The sequence below is a fragment of the Suricata suricatta genome, chromosome 6 (genome assembly GCF_006229205.1).
Source record: "Suricata suricatta isolate VVHF042 chromosome 6, meerkat_22Aug2017_6uvM2_HiC, whole genome shotgun sequence".
In the NCBI taxonomy this organism is placed as follows: domain Eukaryota; kingdom Metazoa; phylum Chordata; class Mammalia; order Carnivora; family Herpestidae; genus Suricata; species Suricata suricatta.
This window is the reverse complement of record NC_043705.1, coordinates 101,548,747-101,571,246: the sequence shown is the minus strand read 5'-3', so window position 1 is coordinate 101,571,246 and position 22,500 is coordinate 101,548,747. Positions and strand designations below refer to the sequence as shown.

The 22,500-nt window shown below is 42.8% G+C and overlaps 1 protein-coding gene across 2 annotated transcripts in view; it reads right to left on the bottom strand.

The window, feature by feature from the left end:
• Positions 1-2,721: 2,721 nt before the first annotated feature.
• The window catches only part of TIMD4 (T cell immunoglobulin and mucin domain containing 4), a 31,745-nt gene continuing 11,966 nt past the window's right edge, over positions 2,722-22,500 (bottom strand). For both annotated transcript variants that reach the window (XM_029941420.1, XM_029941421.1), the window contains exons 6-9: positions 7,669-7,715; positions 6,124-6,217; positions 4,819-4,858; positions 2,722-3,678 (exon numbers count right to left, since the gene is read on the bottom strand). In XM_029941420.1, coding sequence (XP_029797280.1) covers positions 3,594-3,678; positions 4,819-4,858; positions 6,124-6,217; positions 7,669-7,715 — 266 coding nt within the window. In that variant the 3' untranslated portion in view covers positions 2,722-3,593. The remainder of the gene's footprint in view (positions 3,679-4,818; positions 4,859-6,123; positions 6,218-7,668; positions 7,716-22,500) is intronic.

Genomic DNA, 22,500 nt, shown 5'->3' with positions numbered 1-22,500 from the left:
TTGAGCAAAATCATGTGGGGGTACTAGACCCACATAAACTTGTAACTTATGCCAAAAGTTGTCCTGATTAATTAGCAACATTACTTTCTGGTGCAAAACTGCCCTGTCTTTAGAATATTGGCTCGTAGTCGCTGCTGGGTGTTAGCGTTATCCAAGGTAACATAAAAACTCTTGAGAGCCAAGTCTCCCCTGTGCCCATTAAAATCAGGATCTCGGAGAGTTGAACAGTAGTTTTTAATACTGAAATTCCCATATGATATCAATGTGCAGTCGACTTTGAAAATCAATGCTTTAGGGTAGTACCTCTCAATCTAATGTTCGCGTGAATAACATAGAGACCTTGTTAAAATGCAGATTCTGATTCTGTGGTTCTAGGGTGGGGACTGACATTCTGCATTTCTAACAAGCTCTGTGTGATGACAACAGCATCGTCTGAGCCCCACATTCTGAATAACAAGGGTCTAGTATCTAGAGTTAGTAGTTCATTTTAAGACTGGATCTAAAGAATTAAACTCCACTTGGGTCCCACTGCGGTAAAAAAGTCATCACTGCAGGAAAGCCAAGAGCAGATAATTGAAAGAACTCAAAGGGTGGTTGTTTTCAGCTCTAGCTTAGTTATGGACTTAGGTGGACCAATCATCGCAGTTTGCCCAGAACTGAGGGGGTTCCCAGCCTGTGAGACAAGGACAAGTGGGTCACCCTAGTTATGGGAGTGTTCTTCAGAGAGCAACAGAACAGCCAAGCTTTGCGCTTCCACATTCTGATTCCTCTTTCTGGGAGTGTCAGTCACCATATGGTCAAGGGTGTGCAGGAAAAGATGGTTCAAGGGAAAGAAACACACCAAGAATGTAATGTGACTTCAGAAGGATAAACAATCAGGCAGATCCAGGTGGACCTAGAAAAATCCAAAAACAGGTTTGTGACATGGCCAGAGAGGTAAGTCCAGGGGAGAGGGTTTGGGTCCATGCTCTGGCACTCGTTCACTGTGGAGCCTGGAGTAACTAAGTCCCCCTGTCTGGGCCTCTGTTTCATCAGCTAAAACATGGGAGTTGAATTGCCAAATATGTGGGGGTTTTCCCTCACCCCCCACCCTCACCCTCCACTCCATGGGCAGCACCTGATAATGAATACAACGCAGAACAGCACCTTTCCAGCTCAGTTGGAGAGTAAACCCACCTTCTGTTTCCTGAGCATCCATCTCCAGCATGTCCTAGACCCTCATAACATCAGCAGTCATCTTACTCCATCTAGTACATCTCTCTTCGCTGCCCTTTGATGTTCAGAGAGCTGAGAGCTCACAGTGCCTTTTTTTTTTTCTAAAAAACCATAACGTGTTTACAAATCCAAATGAAATTCTATTTTGAGACCCAGGCTTTTGGTTACAAGTGGCTTCCTCCTTCTGATCCTGCCTCCACCCAGGGAGCTCACTTCTCAACTTTTTGTTTTCTTTAGAGAGACACAGAGTCTCCCCAGCCACCCATTGCTGGGTTCCTGTTAACCTTTCATTAAGCCTGCTGACAGCTTGGCTCCAGGTCTTCATGAGTTAGTTCAACACATTCCCATTTAAATGTGTCCCACCTGGCTTCATTAAGGCTCCTGCCAGGTTCTCCACTTTCAGCTTCCTCTGCAAATGCAAATAAGATTCTGAGTAAATAATATGGGGACCAGGGAAGATTGAGCTATAAAGGGCTTGGGATTGGAGAACCATCAAAACACCCAGGTCGCCATGGATTTGAGCAAACTAAAATCCATTTGGGACCAACACAGGCGAATGCTGCAATTCTGTATGCACTAAGTGTTAAATTAAGGTGCTCGCTGCGAAGCACAGGGTAGTGGTTAAGAGTGTGGAGTCCTTCCGGCCTGGCTCAAAGCCCTGCTCTGGCATAGGGATGTTGGTCCACATGACCTTGGACAAGTTTCTTCACCTCTCCCTGATTCTGGAGTAATTTACCTGTTTTACTGGGCTGCTGTGAGAACCCAGTGAGAAATTGCCTTGAAACACTCAGTCGAGTACCTAGACCATAGAGAATGCTTTTTAAGGACTGGGTGTTATGTCATTTAGCCTAGAAAGGCCAAGGTTGCAGAATTAGGTTGCTCTAAATCCTCAGGGTTTGATTGTGGACCCACCATGTAAACATCAGCTGTAAGAATCATGTCTCCATCAAAGCCCTTCCTGTGCAAGTGGAAAATCAGCACCGATTCCATTCTGTTGCATTTCCCATGCACATGTTTTGTCTCATTTAGATTTTTAAGCTCTGTAAGGGAAGTGAATCTGTCTCCTGGGCCCAAGATACCGGGAAGTTCTTTGTAAGTGGCTACCAATTCATCCTGATTGCACAGAGAGGGAAAGAGAGGAACAACTAAGCCAGCAATCTCTTCTGACCAGGGAGTCTCAGCATAAGAACTGTAATATTTATTAATTTGTCATTTGGTAAAACCCACACTCTACCCCCTGGACTTTGGAGTCTCAGACCGGTTGCCTTCCTCTAGCCTGTGGCCATGTGTTGCTTGGCCAGGACATTATTCTAAGTTGGAGTGTTAATGCCTTCAAGTGGACACAGACACATTCCACTTTGTAACGGCCCAGGCACTTTCCTTTGCCTCACTTGTCTGTGTCGGCTGTCCTCTGAAGTCCCCGGCCACCCAGCCACCCAGCGTCAAGAGAGGCCAAGTGCTTCCTCTATACCGAGAGTAGAAGTCAGGAGACAGGAATCTCTGGTCTGCATTTAGAAAAATATATCTCTGCCACAGCATGAAGAGTACATGAGAGGGAAGGGGGGTAGACGGGGAGGCAGCTCAGAAGCTGCTGTAAGAGTCCGGGGAAATGCCAGATTAAATGAGGTCTCTCACAACCGCCTCTACCTGGACATTTTCCTCCTGTTACAGAGAAGTCCTGACTCTGTGTGACCACACCTGCCACTGCAGAGCTCTTCTTAAGGGACAGTCTTTTCTTAAAATTAAAAAAAAAAAGTGAGCCAAAATTATATACGGTTCCACATCACTTTCTGAATTATTGATGAGACCCAGGGCTGCACATACCATCCCTGGAGTGGGCACTGAACTCCGCAAGCTGGGGCACAGAGAGAGATACACATGCGTACAAGGCAAAGGCAACTACGGTAGAGAAGGGACCAGAAATCGTGTCCCAGAAACAAGGCAATTTGGAGAGACATGAAGTTCTCCTTCCAATATCTGGAGTGCTGCCAGAGAGAAGAGAGATTCTTGGTAAACACAATAAATTCAACTAGGACCGATAGGCAGATGCTATCTGGAGACAGACTTTGTTTTAAATATTTCTGTCTTGGAAATGCCCAGAGATTGAATGATCTCCTTTAAGTGTGGTAGTGAGCTCACCATCACTGAAAGTATTCAAACATAGTCTGGAAGATCACTTAGCATAATGCTACAGAGGGGGTAAAGCACCTGGCAGGGGAGGTTCAGTCTCTAAGTCCCTTGCACTTGTGAAATTAACATAATACTGGATCGATGACACCAATGAAATAGATGGGGCTTTAAAAACAAAACATTCTAAGACTTATTTTGACAATTCCCACATCATGCCCCCATCTTCAATCTTAAGAAAAAGTGGCCCGTTAGAGTGTGAAAAGACCATCTTCATCTTCTCTTCCATGCTGCATGTCTTCAGAGGTGTTTTTACATTCTCCCACATTGTCAAACCTGTAACGAGAAAGGAGAGGCTGAAAATGGGAAACACCAGGACCAGCAATAAATGAACGCTGCTAAGTCACAAATCAACTAACCAGGGCTGTTAGAGGTAAAAGAGCTCAAACTCCATCCACCCTAAGCCTCTCCATTCCCAGATGGGAAAACTGAGGCTGCAAGAGAAAAAGGCCTTTGCAAATATATTCTAATAAGGGAATTAAAAGTTTCTATAATGGCAGAATACAAAATTATGATCTAAGTGTGTTTATGACCTTGGAAAGTCACCAGTTTCCCCACTTGTTAATATTTATTTGTTAATTGATATTTTGATATAGACACAATTAAGTGAAAGCACAGTCTTTATCAGTTTACACCAAATCTTTTCATTTCTTTCCCCAAAAGCTATAAAACAGGACAGATATTCAAAATTTCTGTCCAGAGACTCTTCAAACTATTAAAAAAAACAAAAACTGTTACAATGATTTCATTGGGCAGAGAACTAAATCCCAGGAATGATAGTCTACATGTTTTCATTTTCCCTACTGCCAGCTCTCTTCTCTGGAAACTCCTGTTTCACAATGTCCTTTCAAAATGAATCGCCCAGGGGCACCTGGGTGGCTAGTCAGTTGAGCGTTTGACTTAGGCTCAGGTCATGATTCGTGGTCCGTGGGTTGGAGCCCCATGTCAGGCTCTGTGCTGACAGCTCGGAGCCTGGAGCCTGCTTCTGACTCTGTCTCCCTCTCTCTCTCTCTGCCCCTCCCTTGCTTGTGCTCTCTTTCTGCTTCTCAAAAATAAATTAACATTAAAAAAAAATTTCATACAAAAGAATAAAAATAAAGTGAATTGCCCAGAGTTGAACAAAAAATTCTGAACACAGAGAAGAGTGACATATCACCTTCTCCCTTTTGCATGCCATGCTTCTATTAATGCAACCTGCCTTTGTATTTATATTTTGGGCAAACATAACACAGTGTTAACCAAGATAGAGGTTAATGTGAGCTAAACACCACATCGTTTTCACCTCTAATGCCACATTTCTCCAACCCTGTATTTAAGCAGAACACAAGAACAAGTCATTAAACCACTGAGTAGTATCTAATCATTCGTAACAGCTTGTACAATCATTACAACCATCAGTCATGCAAGATGAATTACCTTGTGTGTTTCTGGAAACAATTGGTTTTCACAACTTTCCCTGAAAAGACAAGGCCATGATATAAGCAGAGTAGCTGTGGTAGGACATGTGAAATGCTGGGTTAAACCCTGGCTGCCTTACCAAGAGCAGAGGTGGACCAAAGGTGAGGATTTAGGAACTGGTTTAGGCAGGGAAATCCATTCCTTTTCCCAGATGTAGTGATTGCCTCTTTGGGTCCCGAGGCCGTGCCCACCAATGACACAGTTGTCCCCATGTGTGGGCAATAACGTTCAGCTGTTTCATTCTTAAGTCATTGCCCACCTAGAACTCAAGCCCTCAAGTTTTAAAACACTCCCTTATGAGACATACTCAGAATTTCCAAAACTGTACGAGGACCAATGGTCTCTGCCTTTATGAGGGCTTTGTATGAAGGCTCGTGACAGACTTCCACTGAGTTTCAGGTTCCCTTTGGCAGTGTTCCCTAGGGACAGGTGCTGACACGTTCGAGTCTTCCCACCGCTGCTCGAACACGGGCTGGGACGGTTGCCGGTCTCCTCATCTACCAGCTCAAAACAGTTTCTGCTGGTGACTTTGGAACAGTTGTCCCCCATTTTACAACAGAGCCGGAGGCCACATGCCTATACTTTGCATGACAACTAAAAACCCTGTTTTTACTGTACTTCAAAACTATGTTTTTGAAAGTGAGGAGCAGAGGTGGGAAGGAGGTGTGCAAGGTCACAGACCAGCTGGAGACTCTAGTAACACCTGTGGACGCTGCCCCCAGAAAAATGCAGAATCAACACACAAGTACTTTCGCACATGATTTCAAGGGATTCACTTTCCCCTGAGGTCTCTCTGTGGAACCCAAGTAAGGAAAGGTTGAATTAAGGGGGTGAGAAGACCAAGATCCTTCATGGCTTCCTTCCTGGGGCAGTCCTTACCCAGAGGAGGAGGCCAGGCCAGGATTTCCTCCACCCCAGACAATGATAATAATAGCACTTTCTACTTAAGGCAGTAACAAGGAAGAAATGAATTAGGCACATGAAGAGCATAGTATCAGGACTGTCACAGATTAAGCGTTCAGTAAATGAAGGCACTCTTTTTTTTTTTTTTTTCCCAAAATATAAACTCCATCAGGAAGACGATACATGAAGACTAGCATTTTAGGGAGAATGAGTTTCCTTTGACCAGAATAGGGACAAGGATGGAAAGAGGACTCTGGGGGATGGAGACAGGGGCAGGAAGCACAATCTGTCCACTCCCAGAGCCTCCTGGAGCCTCCACAGCTCTGAGGGCTCTCTCCCTGCGAGGCCTGCCCTCCTTACCTCGAAGGAAAAATGCCACAAGCAACACCAACAGCACAAATCCCGCGGAGGGAACAGTGATCATTAGCAGGTCAGAGCTGGTGACCATTTTTACCTGTGAGACACAGGGAAGGTGACTGGGCCAGTCATTTCTGAACATCATGCTCACAGCTTCTGGTCCCCGTCATACCTTCCCTCCACCAGCAGCCTCACTGTCTCCCACCCCATTTTGCCCAACGTGTCTCAGGATCAAGACAAAGCAGCCTTATAAATCAGAACTGTAAAAAAAAAAGAAAAAAAAAAACCCTCTGAAAACCTGGGCCATTTCTCCAGACCCCAAATTCTCCTGTCTTCGACATCAGGCATGTGGGCTGTGGGGCTCAGGAAAGAACCGTGCTCTGAGCCCTGTGTTCTCCATGATCAAGTCTTTTCATTGGCCACCAACTAAACCCTTGGAGTTCTGCCCAGTCCTGTGCAGCTCAGGACCTCAGCTGACTTCGACCTTCAGAGGCAACACGATTCAAGAGAAAATGGAACTCAATTTCAACTTTTCGACAGCAGTGGTTCTCAAAGTGTAGCCAGGGGACCCATGAGATCAAAACAATTTTCGTGAGACATTATTTGCCATTTTCACTGTCATTCTCTAACAAGATGGAAGGTAGAGTTTCCCAGAGGTTACATGACAAGTGATGGACTGCTGTCATCATTCTGAGGACAGAATATGCAAGCAGATAAGCGTCTCTCTCCGTCTCCTAGCAAGCCAGACATTCATGAGATTTGCAGAAATGTCAAACAATGCCACTAATGCCACTTCTCTCGCTAATATTTTTTCATTGGGGGAAAATAGAGTTATTTTTCATAAAACATTACTTAGGTCAACACGTAATGGGTTTGTTATTCTTGCTTTTAAATGAATTAATTAACATTACTTTAAATTTGGTTTAATTTGTGTGAGTGTACAGGAGTCCTGATCCTGAATCATTTGAGGAGTTTTGCTCTGCAGGCAGCACCTCGTTCTGCTGGGGACTCAATGCCACCTCTGCTGCCCAGGCCAACACTCCACGTCCTCATCTTCCTGTCCCATTCTCCCATAGAGCAGCAAGGAGGGACAACAATCTCTCTCTGTGAAGGGAGAGGGAAGGAAGAAAGAAGGGATGGGGAGACGTCCCTTTTCCCTTACAGGTGTCTATACTGCGGGCAGTTTTTACTTAAAGCAGCTTGAACCACTTTTGTGATAATAAAAATTAATGAAGGGTACACTCAGCAAATAAGAAGTACGCTGGTGGCAAGGGCTGAATGATTCTGCAGGATGTCACTAACCCTGGGCCACACAGAAGGCACACATAGTGATTTCCATGCTTTCGTACATTTTTTTCTTTCTGGTTTTCTACAGAAGTAACGATATGAGTGTTAGTCCTGCCAAGAGCACAAATCGACAAATTCCTCAGCTAACTCACAACGTTGCTGCTGAGATAGATCTGCCCTCCCGAGTTCATTTCTGAAAACCTGTAATGTGGATTTGAAACATAGAAGTCACATGCTTCAAATCCAGCACAAAAATTTTACCTCTTCTGATTCAGCTTCATTCTGCACAATCATTGCCGTCTCAGATGCTAGGGAGGAAAAGAGGGGAAGTGTTTATATTTCCGGTGGGGGAATAAAATACCACATCCTGAAAAAGGCATTTCAAAGCTCATCTGGAATTTTGTTGATATGTTTAATCTTTTAATCCCATCTTTTTTTTTTTTGTATAATTTTTTTACAACACATTTGCTTTGAGACGGTTTTATCTGATCCTCATCTGCTATCCAACATTATCCCACAGGAGCATCTCCATTTTATAGATGGGTAGAGCAGGGCATAGGTCAGCAGGCAGCTGAGTCTACATTTTCTGTAGATCCCAGCAATGCATTCAGGATTTTTATCCAGCCAAAAAAAAAAAGTGTCAATCTATTGGTTAACAAATATCTATTATGCATTTATTATAGGCTATGTACTATGCTAGCTGGACCATCAACCTTGTTGATGAAATTTACCACGTAGGGCAGAAAACCAAAATTTTTAAAAATAATTTAAAAAAAGGTTTTTTTTATTGCTGAGAGTGACAGAACATGAGTGGGGGGTGAGTGGTGGAGAAAGAGAAGGACACACAGAATCCAAAGCAGGCTCCAAACTCTCTGCTGTCAGCATGGAGCCTGATGCAGGGCTCAAACTCATGAACTGTGAGATCATGACCTGAGCCAAAGTAGGATGCTTAATAGACTGAGCCACCCAGGTGCCCCCAGAAAATCAAACTTAAACAAAGAAGGTGAGTAGTTGAAAAAATAAGGTTATAATTGTGCAAAATTCTGGGAAAAACTAATGCAAAGTGTAGGGGCATATCACCAGGAGGGCTGCCCTGTTCTGGAAGATCAAGGGTAAGTGTTCTCAAGAACATGAAGTTCTCATGAGACATGGATGCATTTATTTATGATAGTTGAGTTCATCAAGGAAAACATACTAAGAATCTACCAAATGCTAAGTGCTGGTCCAGGCACTAAGAATGCTAAGATGAACATGGCATGACCCACCATCATGAGATGTATAGTACATTATGGAAGGAAGACCAGCAGCCCTCAGGCCAAGGGAAATAATGGACTGTGGAAGGCTTCTAGGAAGGGCAAGCAGAGGGAGAGGCACATAGCCTAACATCCTAGTTCAGTGAGAACTTCTAGAATTAAGCTCCATGATGACAGTGTCCTCTGTCCACTCAACAATGGGACTCTAACACTGCCTGGCACATACTCCGTGTTCAGTAAGTGTTTGTTGAATGAATAACACCTGAACCGAGTTAAGGTTGTGTAAGAATGAACAAAGAAAGATAGTAAAGGCCTTTTAGGTAGAGCAGCATCAGCAAACCCATGAAGTATGGAACAGTGTGGTTCCAAGTGGAATGGCAAGCAGCCATGAAGGTAGAAAATGAGGAATGGGGAGTGGCAGGGGATGGATGACAAGGAGATGGGCAGGAACTAGTCATGCTGGTAAGTCTCCATTTACTTCTGTAAGCAGTGGGAAACTACAGAAACATCTTAAGCATGTTATGGTCTAGTTTAGAGGATAAGGAAATAACCAGGATGAGATGATCAATTATCATCTGATCCCAGGTCTGAAATTCAGAGCAAGTAGAAACAAAAGGAGATAGATTCCAGAAATGATTAGTAGGGAGATCAAGAGGAAGTGGGCATTGAACGTGAGGGTAAGAAAGAAACAAATCTTGCAGATTCCTTCTTGGGACTCTGGGCCATTGCCTGTCTGTCTTCTAAGCCTGGGCACAGAAGAAGCAGAGCAGAAGTGTCCATCTTGGGGGAAAAGGTGAGGAGATCAAATTTATAGTCATTGAGGAAGGCGCCTGAGGGACACACACAAAAAACACCGGCCTAAACATGCAGTTGGCAGATTCAAATCTGAATCAAACTCAGGGAAAGGTTGGAGTTGCAGATACTGATTTGGGAGCCATCGGTCTCTAAGGAGCCGTTAAAACCCTCTGGGCATATAAGAAATCCAAGGGCTGCATGTCCAGAGAGAGAAGAGCAGAAATCCTAAGAAACCCCAGCACTTAAAAGGTGAGCAGAGAAAGTGAGGGAGAAGGAAGCAGAAGAAACAAATGGCAGAGAGCAGAAGGTGGGAACAGTGTCAAGGAATTCAATTCAGGAGAAAATGCCGAGGAAGGATGCAAAATCGCATGTGCAATAAAACCTGCTGATGGAAACAGAACATAAAGCCACACGTAGAGGAGGCCTGAATATAACAAAAAGCTAGGCTGATAATTACTGAAATTGATCATTGTTTCTCCCAGGCTTCCTTGCACTCACGGCGTAAGAAAAAATGCAATGGGTTTTCCAAGGCTCATAATTTGGTACAAGAGAGTTCATTTGTTCGACAGGGAAAGTGACCTGTTGAATGCCTAGGAGCATAAAACTCTGAGGGGAAAATTCAGCACGTTTTCATATCCTACAACTCAATTATTGTTGTTTTTCTCTGTGCTATTATCCCCCAGAGCTGGAAATTGTAGGTAGGAATTCAAAACTTCTACCCCAGTTTTGTGAAAATCCTGTAGTATTACAATCGTTTGGGATGGATACGCTGGAAACTGAAACCATCAGAGAGGAAAGCCAGCCTAGGTCAGTTTTGTCACAGGTGATCTGTATTTTAAATTGAAATTGCCTAATGGGAGAGACGTTTTGCAAACACAAACACTGCCATGTGATATCAAACAGTACTCCTCTGTCTCCTCCTTCTCCTCCTTCTCCTTCTCCTTGTCCTTGCCCTCCTCCTCCTCCTCCTTCTTCTTCAGAAAATGCCAAATGTCTAAATCCAGTGTTCAATAGAGTTAAACACTGAACAGCAGCAAGAAGCACAAATGGCTGGTGACGTTTGTTCTCCATGAGACACGGCAACGCTAACAGCCAGCGGATGGGGTAAGCAAGTGACGACTACTTGCTTCTGTGTGTTCTGTGCTACCTCGTCCTTCCACTCTCATGACCCTGAATTCTTACACAAGCACATTCAGGCAAAGGCAGGAGCCCCCCAGAACTTGCAAGAAAAGCAGTTCTGTGAAAGGGGAACTGTGGTAGATTTATTACGGCCTTCCTCAAAATCATGTGTACTCAGAAACTCAGACTGTGACCTTTTAGAAATAGGGCATCTTTGGAGATGCAATTAGCTTAAGGATATTGAGATGGAATCATCCTGGATTGAGGATAGGCTCTAATTCCAATAGCATGTGTCCTTATAAGGAGAGAAGAAGACACGGAGAGACACACAGGGAAGGCCATGGAAAGACGGGCAGAGATTGAAGGCACATGGCTTCAAGCCAAGGAATCTCTGAGGCACCAGGAGCTGGAAGAGACGAGGAGGGATCTTCCCTGAGGGCCTTCAGAGAGAACATGGCCCTGCTGACACCTCAATTTTAGGACCTCTGACCTCCTGAACAACAAGACAATAAATTCGGGTTGTTCTATGGCACTACATTTCTAGTAAATTTTTACAGCATCCATGGGAAACTAATACAGAGACACAGTGATCACTAAGATCTTCCACGAGAACAGTGGCTCTGGAGATGGGCACAAGAAATGACAGGAAGACTGACCTTCATTTAAAATGTTTTTGTACACTATGTACCTTCACCTTCTATGTATGGTTATCTACCTAAAAGAAGTTCATTAACCAGTAACAACAACAACAAAAGAATCTTCAACTAAATCACACTTTTCCCAGGTCTATGGACTCACCGATACTTCTGATTAATATTAGATTTCTCTACAGGGTGAGAATGCGTTTGTATTTTGAAAAATACCAAAATATGGACCCTTCTGGCAGAGTTCCCACTGTAATTAGTAGACTGGCTTGCTGGTTTAATTTTAGGCTCTGGAGTTCTTGGTATGCCCGGGTACTCTAGCCAAACGGAATTCATGTGAACTCTACCCCAGACTGCGGAGCACTGTGAGGATGCCCCTGCGCCTCCCCAACACTGCACTAGCCTCGCTGAGCGTGTACCTGCCCCAGGTTCCCTGGCTGTGTGACCTTGGCCATGACATTTCCTCTCTGAACCACAGCTGATTCCGCCCAAAATGCTGATATTGCCTCAACCAGTCTCCTATGTCCTTTTTAAACTTTAAATTTCTGAATGGCTTCTTACAAAGAATTTGAATGACCCAAGTACATGATCATTTTTCACAGGAATTTTTTAAAAAGGATGTAAAGCTATGCTTAGTATAGAAAATCAGTATGTAAATACTTAAGAATATACAAACACATGCATGCCTCTTGCCCCACACGGAAACCTGAAGAGAAATACTGAGAGACTAAATACAGCTGATGTTGAGTGGAAATATTATAGGCAATTCAAACTTTTTTAATTAGTACTTTTTAAATTTTTTTAATGTTTTTATTTATTTTTGAGAGAGAGAGAGAGAGACTACATGCGCAGGGGAGGGGCAGAGAGAAAGGGAGACACAGAATCCGAAGCAGGCTCCAGACTTTGAGTTAGCTGTCAGCACAGAACCTGACATGGGGCTCAAACCCACGAACTATAAGATCATGATCTGAGCTGAAGTCATATACTTAAACGACTGAGCCACCCAGGAGCCCCTAGCACTTTTTTATAATTTCTAAATTTTCTCAAATGAGAAAGTTTTAACTGTAAAACGTATATCATGTATTAACTACTGGAAATGCTCCAAGATGCCTGAGTCGGGAACCAACTCTCAAGGTGTGTATCATTTCTCTGAAGCACTGCAGCAGGGACCTGCTAAGTGAGCCTTTGAAGATCACTGTTAGAAATGCACTAACTCTCAGCTAAAGAGGGGCTGGGTGAGCTGGGTGATGCTATTAGTAACAGACAGCCCCCCTAGATACTGGTACTGGTGTACAAAGATGTTCAGGATATATGCATACACACATAGATAATACATATGTTTCTAGAGAGAGAATATAGACATACAGAGAGACACTTTTCTGTATATCAAAAATGGTTAGTTTGTTTGCACTTAGATAATGAATGCATGTAAAAACTGGTGAAATCCAAGTAGAGTCCGTAGACTTGTTAATTGCATTATGCCAGCATCAACTTCCCGCTTTGACCGTGTGCTGTAGTTATGAAGGATGTTTGTGGGAAACTGGAGAAACATATAGATTTCTCTGTACTACTTTTGCAAATTTGTATTGCAAGTTTTTAAAAAGTGGTTTAAATATCAGCATGTCATAGGTTCAAACTAATACATGCATGACACATAGTAGCTTTGTAATAAGGATTTATCAAAAAAATGAACACATTGTAAAGTATGTTGAAAAGTGGTTTTGTAAAATAATATTTTTATAAAAAATAATGATTATGATAGATGTTACTCTGTCATGAGGGAAAAAAATGATCTGAAAAGATACAGCCCAAACTGTTATGGTAATTATTTCTTCATCTTGGTCATTTGGGGTGAGGGGTTGGGAAGAATGTTTGGAATACAAGGACATTTCACTTTACAGTGTTTTGCCGTTTTTCTTTTACAAGAGCATGTATTTATTTTATAACATAAAAAATAAAGTGTCAATGTTAAAACTGCAATGCGAAAACACTGCCTTTACTTGTGAAGGACTCATAATCTAGTGGGAAGGAAGCAGTATTCAGTGCATGTGTTGGGAGAGGTCTGTTGAAATAGACTCCCATCTATTCTTTCTCAAGAATGTGTCCTGTGTCTGGACGATATAGATTAAGGGTTACCAAACTATAGCCTGAGAGTCAAATCCAACAGACTGCCTGTTTTTGTACAGCCTGAGAGCTAAGAATCATTTTTATATTTTTTATTAGGGAAAAATCAAAAGAAGAATAACTCATAACCCATGTAAACTACAGGTGACTCATATTTCAACGCCCATCAATAAAGTTTTATTGAAGTACCCATTTGTTCATGTGTTATCTGGGGCTGCTTTTGTACTACAACTATCCCCTGAGTAGTTGAGACCACCAGCCTGGCTGGTAAGGCCTAATATATGTACAATCTGGCCCTTTCCAGAAAGAGTGTGCTGACGTCTGGTAAAGTTAGTCCCCTGATGCAAAAGCAACACCCATGGAGTCGGGGAATTAGATGTGTCTTATCAGAGCACAATTTTAATGCTAAAAACCTTCAGACCTTCAGACCCTAGGGTGATGAGACTTCCCCTTCCAGATGGTTATGCCTAAGGCAGTGGACTCAGACCTACTCACCGAAATAAAACTATGTGCTATGTGCAGATCTGGAATGGCACTGAATTCTGAGATGAAAATATCTTTTAAAATCCATTTTGAACTCCACCCCTGTTGCTGTCCCATTGGTGGAAATTTCTTCAAAATTACTTGGAACCCCCTGTAAAAGTCAATTTATTGAGCACTACAGTATGCCTGGCAGGATGGTAAGCACTTCATATAAATTGCCTCATTTAATACTTATACCATCCATTCTACCGACATAAACTGAGGCTGAAAAAGTTTAAATCACTCATTCAGGGTAGCACAGATAATAAAAGGAAATTTGAAGCCAACTCTGAATGACTCAAAAAATCATGACTATAACCACTCTGAGAGGAAAGAAAAAGAGCATATTAACATCCTGTTTCAAAATATAAACTCTCTAGCCAGTGGCCTCATGCCAAAAATCAACTGGAAATAAAAGCACTCTATCCTCTCAGTGGGTCTATTTTAAAACTAATAACTATGTATTTTGACTCATCATTAAATTCATAGACACAGGACTCATCTGTATCTACTTTTAAAGCAAATTTAGTTCTGATATAAGTCAACTCAATGATACAATCTTAACACAATCCTAGAATTTTAAAAGCCATAACTTCAAGCCTTCAGGTGTTCTTCCATAGGTAGTATCTGTCTTCTGCTGCCCCCTTCTGGACCACTGGTGGTATGGCCTTAAAAATCCAGAGGCAAGAAAAATCCCAAAATCCGTCTGAGAGTATTTTTAGAGTTGAAAAGATTTCAAAACTATCTCCTCTGATTCCCCCACCCTTTTTTTAAGGGAAAAACTAGAATCCAGAGATGGTTTCACTCATCCAAGTTTTCACGGTAATGAGTAACAAAGGAAGTGACTAGAACGCATGTTTTGATACTTGCCTAGCAGCACTAATGCAGATCTGGAATTTCAAAATGCCGTTTGAAAACAGAAACACATCTTTCTTGAATTCACATATTTGCTTTAAAGTTTGGAGACTTCTGAATGTTTTTAATATGTGCAAGGATCAAAAGAGCACCATATACTTAAATAAATCAATCATTACATACATAAGCCAGGTGTTCCTTAGCACCAAGGGCAAAATTGGGTAAGGACCATTTTTTTTTAAATTTTGAAAGGGAACAGAGAGCAAATGGGGTCAGCACCCAATGCGGTTCATAGAGAAGAAGGAATGGTAAGATGACCTCACATTTCATGCAGATGAGTAAACAGAACGAAACCAGAGGCTCACAAACACCATTATTTAAGAGTCACAGAGTTCCGGGGCACCTGGGTGGCTCAGTCGGTTGAGTGTCTAACTTCAGCTCAGGTCATGATCTCACAGTTTGTGAGTTCCAGCCCCACATCGGGCTCATTGTTGTCCGCATGGAGCTTCAGATCTACTCCCTGCCCCCCCACCCCTCCCCTGCTCACTCACTCTAAGTTAAAGTCACTGAGTTCCAAACTTTGCCTCAAATACCCACTGCATCCAAGGATGCCCCCACTAACAAAAATGTCATCATCATCATGGGAGCCCACAGCTGTCACCTCAAGCCACTGCTCTCACGTGCCAATATCTGAGGGTCTCAGTGAGGCAGAGCTAAGACCTCATCCCTAATCCTTCCGCCCCCCCCCCCCCCCCCCCCCCCCCCCCCCCCCCCCCCCGGACTCCTCTCTGGCGGACAATGTCTGGCACTGCTCCTCCTACACCAGCTGATTAATAAATTTTGATTGAGGGAGGTGGCAACGTCCTCATTTTACCAAAGAACCTCAGAAATATCAACAACAACAACAGCAATAATGAATGGATACCATATGCCAAGCACTTAACTATACTACATGCCAGGCCTAATGCAAAGTACCTCCATGTTTGATCTCAGAAAACGCTCTGCAGTCAGGCACCAGGTGCTCAGTGGTTAAGCATCCAACTCTTGATTTCAGCACAGGTCATGATCTCACAGTTTGTGAGTTTGAGCCCACATTGGGATTTGCACTGACCATGTGGAGCCTGCTTTAGATTCTCTGTCTCCCTTTCTCTGTCTCAGAAATAAGTAAACATTTTTTTTAAAAATTTAAAGAAAACTGCTATGCAATAGACACCACTGTGTTTCTCACTGCACAGTGAGAATCCTTGGCCTAGAGATGTCAGGCGACTTGCTCAAGCCACATAGCTAGGAGACGAGAGAGCAAATCTCAGAGCCGGGGTTACCTACCTACGGAGGCCACCCTCTTATCCTCTCTATGGTCTTTGGAAAATGTGGCAAATGCTCATCTACAGTTGCTATAGAAAGATCAGTGCTGAAGAGTGAAACGCCTTGTTATTTTGTGGCACAATAGGTAGAAATCCATTTGAAATGGAACCCTAACCTTTGGCTGCTTTGATGGGTGCAGTTTTTGGAAAGGAGATCCTAACCTTTATTCTTGGTGATGATGATAATGAGCACAATGTTAGCAGCTGGAAGTGCACAAAAACACTTTCACATTTATTACCACTTTCCAACATCAAAATAAATCTACTGAGGAAAGTAAACTTCAGCAGAATTATTGAAAGAGGAGGAAATTGAAAGTCAGAGAGGGACCATATCTTGCCCAAGACTGCATAGCCAGTAATGATCACTAGTAAAGAGTGAAGCGTTTCATATCATAGCCAGTCAGGTTTATCTGAGGCAGATTATTATTGATTGAAAACTCTTTACAATGTTAGAGCAATGACCTCGGATTCCACATTCCATGTGTGCCCCCCAGCTGTGCTCCCGAGCATCCCAGAGCTCAACAGGCTGCACTGCCAAAGGGTATTGGTGCCTTCAGTCAATGACTTGTTCGCAGTGGGAGAACTGATACCTTCCCTCATCACAGAACTTGCTGAGGTATGTCATTTACCCTTCCCCCTGTGAAACCCAAGCTCTCTCCAGGGCCCAGCTCAGGGTCGGAGGAAGATTTTGGTGTGCAGAGGGTCACTCAGCTTACTTAGTTATCTTTCAGTGAGGACCCATCTCAGGACAGACTCCATGCTCAATTTCAGGGGCTGACACCTTACTTCTTTTTCTCTTTGTTTGCTTTACCACAAACGTACCTCTCAAAGCTTGGCAATCCTCTTTGTTTTTATTTGGTTGACCTTTCTGAAGGTGAGTTGTTAGATGCTAGAATTACACGGATTCAATCCCAGCTTTATTAATGAAAAAATATCATTTGTACGGTTGGTAGAATATAATGCTATTGTGAGAAGAATCATGAAAATCCATTTTTTGTCCTTTGCCTTTATCCCCAGACTGCCAGCCTACAACTGATTCAAGCCTGTGAACAGCGTGGGCATGAGAGATAAAACAAATCGGCTAATGCCTCACGAAAGATGTTGACTTTGAAATCAACTGCATCCAATTTCTTTCCTCCTAACAACGGCATTTGTGAGTGAAAATGAGCTTTGCTTCATTCCCCTGCCTTCCTCTGTTCCTTTTGCTGAACTTGTACTGAAAACAGCAATTCTCCCTACAACTTCTTTATGTCCTTGATCAGCTGAGGACTCAGAAAAATGTTAAGTTCTAACATGGCTATGCTTTCTCTTTAGTAAAATAATGTAGTGTAGGGGAGAGAACTCTGATTTGAGAGCCAGAAGAGAGTCCTCTCTGGGGCCTTGTTCCTATTTCTCTTTGAACTTTTCCAATGCCTGTGTGCCTCAGTTTCCTTCTGTGTGGAACAAGGATTGCACACTATACTGGCAACTCCCAAATGTCTTCTTGGGGGCAGGGATGGGGTGGCTTCAAAAGAATCTGCTGAGGAAATTTGTTAAGCATACAATTTTTTAGACCCACTCCCTGAGTTTCTAATTCTTCAAGCCTTGGATAGAATAAAGCAGTCTATATTTTTACTAAGCACCCTGTGATTTTCAACTCATGGTCAGATCTGGTATATACTTGGACTAGATGACCTTGAAGTTCAAGGTCTTGGTTCCATCCCCCTGGGAGGTGAACATGAGATCAGATTGCTCCACACTTTCATTTATTCTATCCTCTTTCCCATTTCTCTCACCTCCATTTCTAGACTAAACCCTACTTCCTTCATTTTTTACTGATCCTTTCTTCTACACCCAGACCAGTCTTACTCCATTCATTATCTCCTTCTCTAAATATCCATCCTCAGACTTCTTGAAAGAACACCTAACATTCACTCTTGCTCATCTTGGACTACAGAGCATCCACCCAAAGAGCTAACACTGTTCACCTAACGGTTCACAGCCACCCAAGTGCCTCATCCTACTTGACCAGCATTCTGAATTTCCTAATATTTGATTCTCCCATAGCTAAGCTTTGTCAGTCCAGTCCTCTTTGCACTCATGCTCTCCTGGGTCCCTTCCTACTTTTGCTGTCTTCATCCCTGCCTCCTCTTCCAATGTAGTTATTCCTTTATGGGGTTGTACCTTTCCATTTCTCCCCCACCTCACATAATATCTTTGGGTGATCTCACAGGAGCTTTCCATTACCCCCTCTGCTAATGAAACAATACAATAAAGTGCTTAATAGCTCAGTTTCAAGAGCCAAGAGACCCAGGGTTTAAACTCTGCCAAGTTTCTTAACTTCTCCAAACCTCAGTTTCCTTTCTTTTATACTGGAAGTAATAATTACATTTTTCTCACAGATGCAGACAATGCCTCACAATGGGACAACGCACCCAGGCCTGGGTATGTAACAAGCACTCAATAAGTGATTCCCTAAATTGTATCTGTAGCCCTGAACTGTCCCTTATGAGATAATATGTATTAAAGTTGGTATAGTATCAAGTCCCTGTGCAGCAATTGTTCTGTGAATCATAGTCATTATTATTTGATCAGAGGTAGGTACCAATCATCAAAGACACCCATTCTCACACAGGCATCCATAAGTCAAGCCAGCCCCATATTTCCAGCCACCCATTAGACGTTTCTCAGGGGCCTTCAAACTCGAGCTCTCCCATAAATTTCAGCCTTCTTCCTGGGGTTCCTTATTAACCTCACACTGGTCTAATCTCCCAAGTACAGAGAGTGAGTCATCCTTCATTCTTACTCAGGTCACTGTCCTCTCAGTCCTAACTCTGAGTGGCTTTGGCTTCGTCCCCTCTCTGTAGATACTGGTGCCATTATTCTACTCTAGACACTCACCTCTGGTATGAATTATTGCAAGAGCCTCCCGGGTAGTCCCTCTGCCTCCGAGTTTGCTCCTTTTCATACATCTCCCACACTCTTACCAGAGCAATGTTTCCTAAAACAGAACTGGAAATATCATTCCCTATCCAGAAAACATGAATGGTTCCTTATGACCCTGTGATGAAATCTAAATTCTTCATCCTATCAATAGAGTCCCTTAAGAACCTAGACCATTCCCAGATTCTTGTCTCCATTAGATTAAATTAGACTATTATACAAGCTGCAAAGATTTCACACTCTTATCAACTCCCACTCTTTTTATTCATGCTGTTATCCCTGCCTGTTCACCCTTCCCTGCACAATGAAATGTTCTCATCCTTGAAGAACCAATTCAAAGATTATTAAGTTAAGTTATGCTGGTCCTCCTTTCCAAGATAGACTTCATCTCTCCATTCTTTGGGCCCCCAGGAAAACTTTCCATACTTCTATCCCAAAACTAAATCCACTGGATGATTGTTTGCTATGCAGAGCCTGTCTGTCTTACTAAAGTGTGACCCCTTTTAGAACAGATGTCATGACTATTCACACCCATATCATTTATAGAAAAGCAACTCAATAAGTTATGTTTAATGAATGACAGATTTGAAAGGCCACCCAAAATCCTGTTACCTATTTCCATGTAACCAAACTAAGTTCCAAGATAAAGAGAAAAGTCCCATCTCCAACCACTTTGTCCTCTGAGAATCCTTTGACTCCTTGGAAAGGCTAGCCTGCTCTGGACCATGAAGCTTGGGTTGACTTTGTAAAACAGAAAGACACAGTCATAGAGCAGATGTTTCTAAAAAGCATTCTCTCCCATTCCTTCACCATCCTACCCTGGATCCAAGAAAAAGTTACTGTAAGAATCTTAAGGAAAGCAAAATGTCATTATTATCAAAGACTGTTCTTTTTTTTTCTAATTTTGTTGGATGGACAGCCAAGTCCTCCTGCATATTTGGGTATCTTAAATTTGAAGTTGTTGTATAGCTTTGACTTCATGCTAGTGATGGGTATGATGATCCATCTGGGGGCTGAGAAAAAGTGAATCATAATACTTTAGTAAGAGCAAGTATGACACCTTCCCTCAGGGAAGCTCTGTTGAGAGATAGGGGCTGCCAGTCCTGGAACAAAGGCCAAGTCTACATGGGATAAGGGGAACTGTCCTCTGGTCCTTCCAGTCACTACAAGAACTCTCAACTCATAAGCCTTTTCTGGGCCCCCGTTTCCAATCTTCTCAGTTTCCCAGTTTCCCACAGACAATACTCCTTCCTGGGAGTTAATAAACACAAGTTTAATCCCCCTGAAACCTGAATGTATTAGCTCTCCCTCCATCTAGCTGTGTGATTTTGGGTAAGTCACTTCATATCCCCCAGCTCCATTTCTAGACAGCCTTAGAGTGGAGGCAAGGATTTGCCACCCTAGGTAGGACTTCTTCACATGATGCCTACAGAAAATGCCTTAAAAGTAGAGGAGGCACTGAAGCCGGAGATAACATACTCGGAGTTGTCCTATGAAATGAATAACATGAATCTGGTAGCTCTTGCGTGGCACACTCAATCACAGCTCTTTTTCAGGCGTGACTTGATTTCCAAGCCTACGTAGTAGAGTGAAGCTTCTATAGATTGAGCAGTGTGAGAAGGACAAAACAACTGAGAGGCAGAAGAAGATAAAATGTGTCCATAAGTAGGGATAAAACCAATAATTAAGAATTCTGTAGAGCCATATAACAGGGAGTCAGTGAAGAGCTTTCAGAATCTCAGATTTACTCCAGTAACAAGTAAAGAATTACTACTGTGAGATTTTAAAAGCTTTTGTAACATTCCCAGGTTTGTAATTTTTTCACTCATTGGCTGTCTCCCTGGTGCGATTAGCAGATAAAAAAAATCATAAAACCGAAAGTGTCTGTGTGCTTATAAGCAACGGCAAGTCAGTTGGGAGCTGGTGGAAATGGGCTGTTGTTTCCCTGCCAGAGTGGCCTAAAAATGAAGGTGTGAGTAGGAATAGCAGATGTGTGCAGAACAGAGGAAATGGGAATAGGGCATGATGACTGTCATTTACTAGTCAGGAATTAGGTGCTAGGTGTTTTTCCGCAAGCATTTCCTCACTTAACAGTCCTATGAAATAAGCACTAATATTATCATCACTGTACATTTTGGGGAAACTGAGATTTAGAAAAGAGCAGAACAAGTAACTCACCTGAGGCTCTAGAAGAAAAGAGAAACACAAAATGGCGGAGCTAGAATATAAGCCTGAGCCTTCAGTCTCCCCAGTGAGCACTTTCAACCCCTACCCAGTGCTACCCCTGAGACTGTGAGGATAAAAGACTAGAAAGAAAGGATCTGAGATGTTACTGAAGCAGTAAAAGAACAGGAGGCATAATCAATGGCAGACTTAATCCCAGGCCATCTGATTATGGTGTCAGAGTTTCTGCCCAGTAGAGCCTTTGAGGGAGCAAATTGGAACCATTTCACAAATTCCTGCTGCCAAGCAAGAAATGAAATTAACCCTCAGGCTGGATGGAATGATTTCAGTTCCTAGGTATCTGGAGGGGTCAGTGTTTACATTCTTCAAATAGACTTTTTAGCTGGGGGCGGGACGGGGGAGGGTGGAGAGAAACCTGTGAGATTTTTATTGTTGTTTGTTTGTGTTTGAATTATGGTTCCAAATCATTTGGAGCTCTGCAGTATTCTTGGAGAATCTAAAGATATGTCCTAGACTTTTCCCTCAGAAAATGTGGGTTCACAAAGACACACATAGTTATATATGTAATTTCAGGGGGTCCATACCACTCCCAGGCCATCCACCCAGAAGATCACAGACACAATTTAAAATCTCTGAGGCCTGGTGTGAGTCCCAGCTCTTCCTCTGCCCAGCTCTGTGATCTTGGGCAAGTCACTCTACATCTCTCAACTCCACTCTCGGGAGCCATAGAGTGGGGGTGAAGAAGTATCATTCTGGGTAATGCTGACCTTAGGGAATAATAATTTTGACCAGATCTTCTTGAAGGATTTAAACCAGCTCTCATCCATGGAAGGCTTGCCATCCAAAATTACATGAAGAAATGAGGAAGGAATTGGGTGATAATGGTATCTATCTTATAAGATTTTGTGAAAAGCCAAATGAAATAATGCACTTAACATGAGCAGTGTTAGAACAAAGACTTCAGTAGATGTCAGCTACTCTAATAAACTCTCTGACCCTCCATTTCTTTATCTCTAAAATGGGTATAATATCTGCACCTGATTGAAGTTCACTATGAGATTTAAATAAGAAAATGCACATTAGCCTGGGTGACTCAGTTGGTTGAGTGTCTGACTTCGGTTCAGGTCATGATCTCACTGCTTGCGAGTTGGAGCCCTGCATCGGGTCTATGCTGACAGCTCAGAGCCTGGAGTTTGCTTCAGATCCTGTGTCTCCCTCTCTCTCTGCTCCTCCCTCACTCATGCTCTCTCTCTTTCTCCCTCTCAAAAATAAATAAACATTTTTTAAAAAGAAGAAAAAAAGAAAACACAC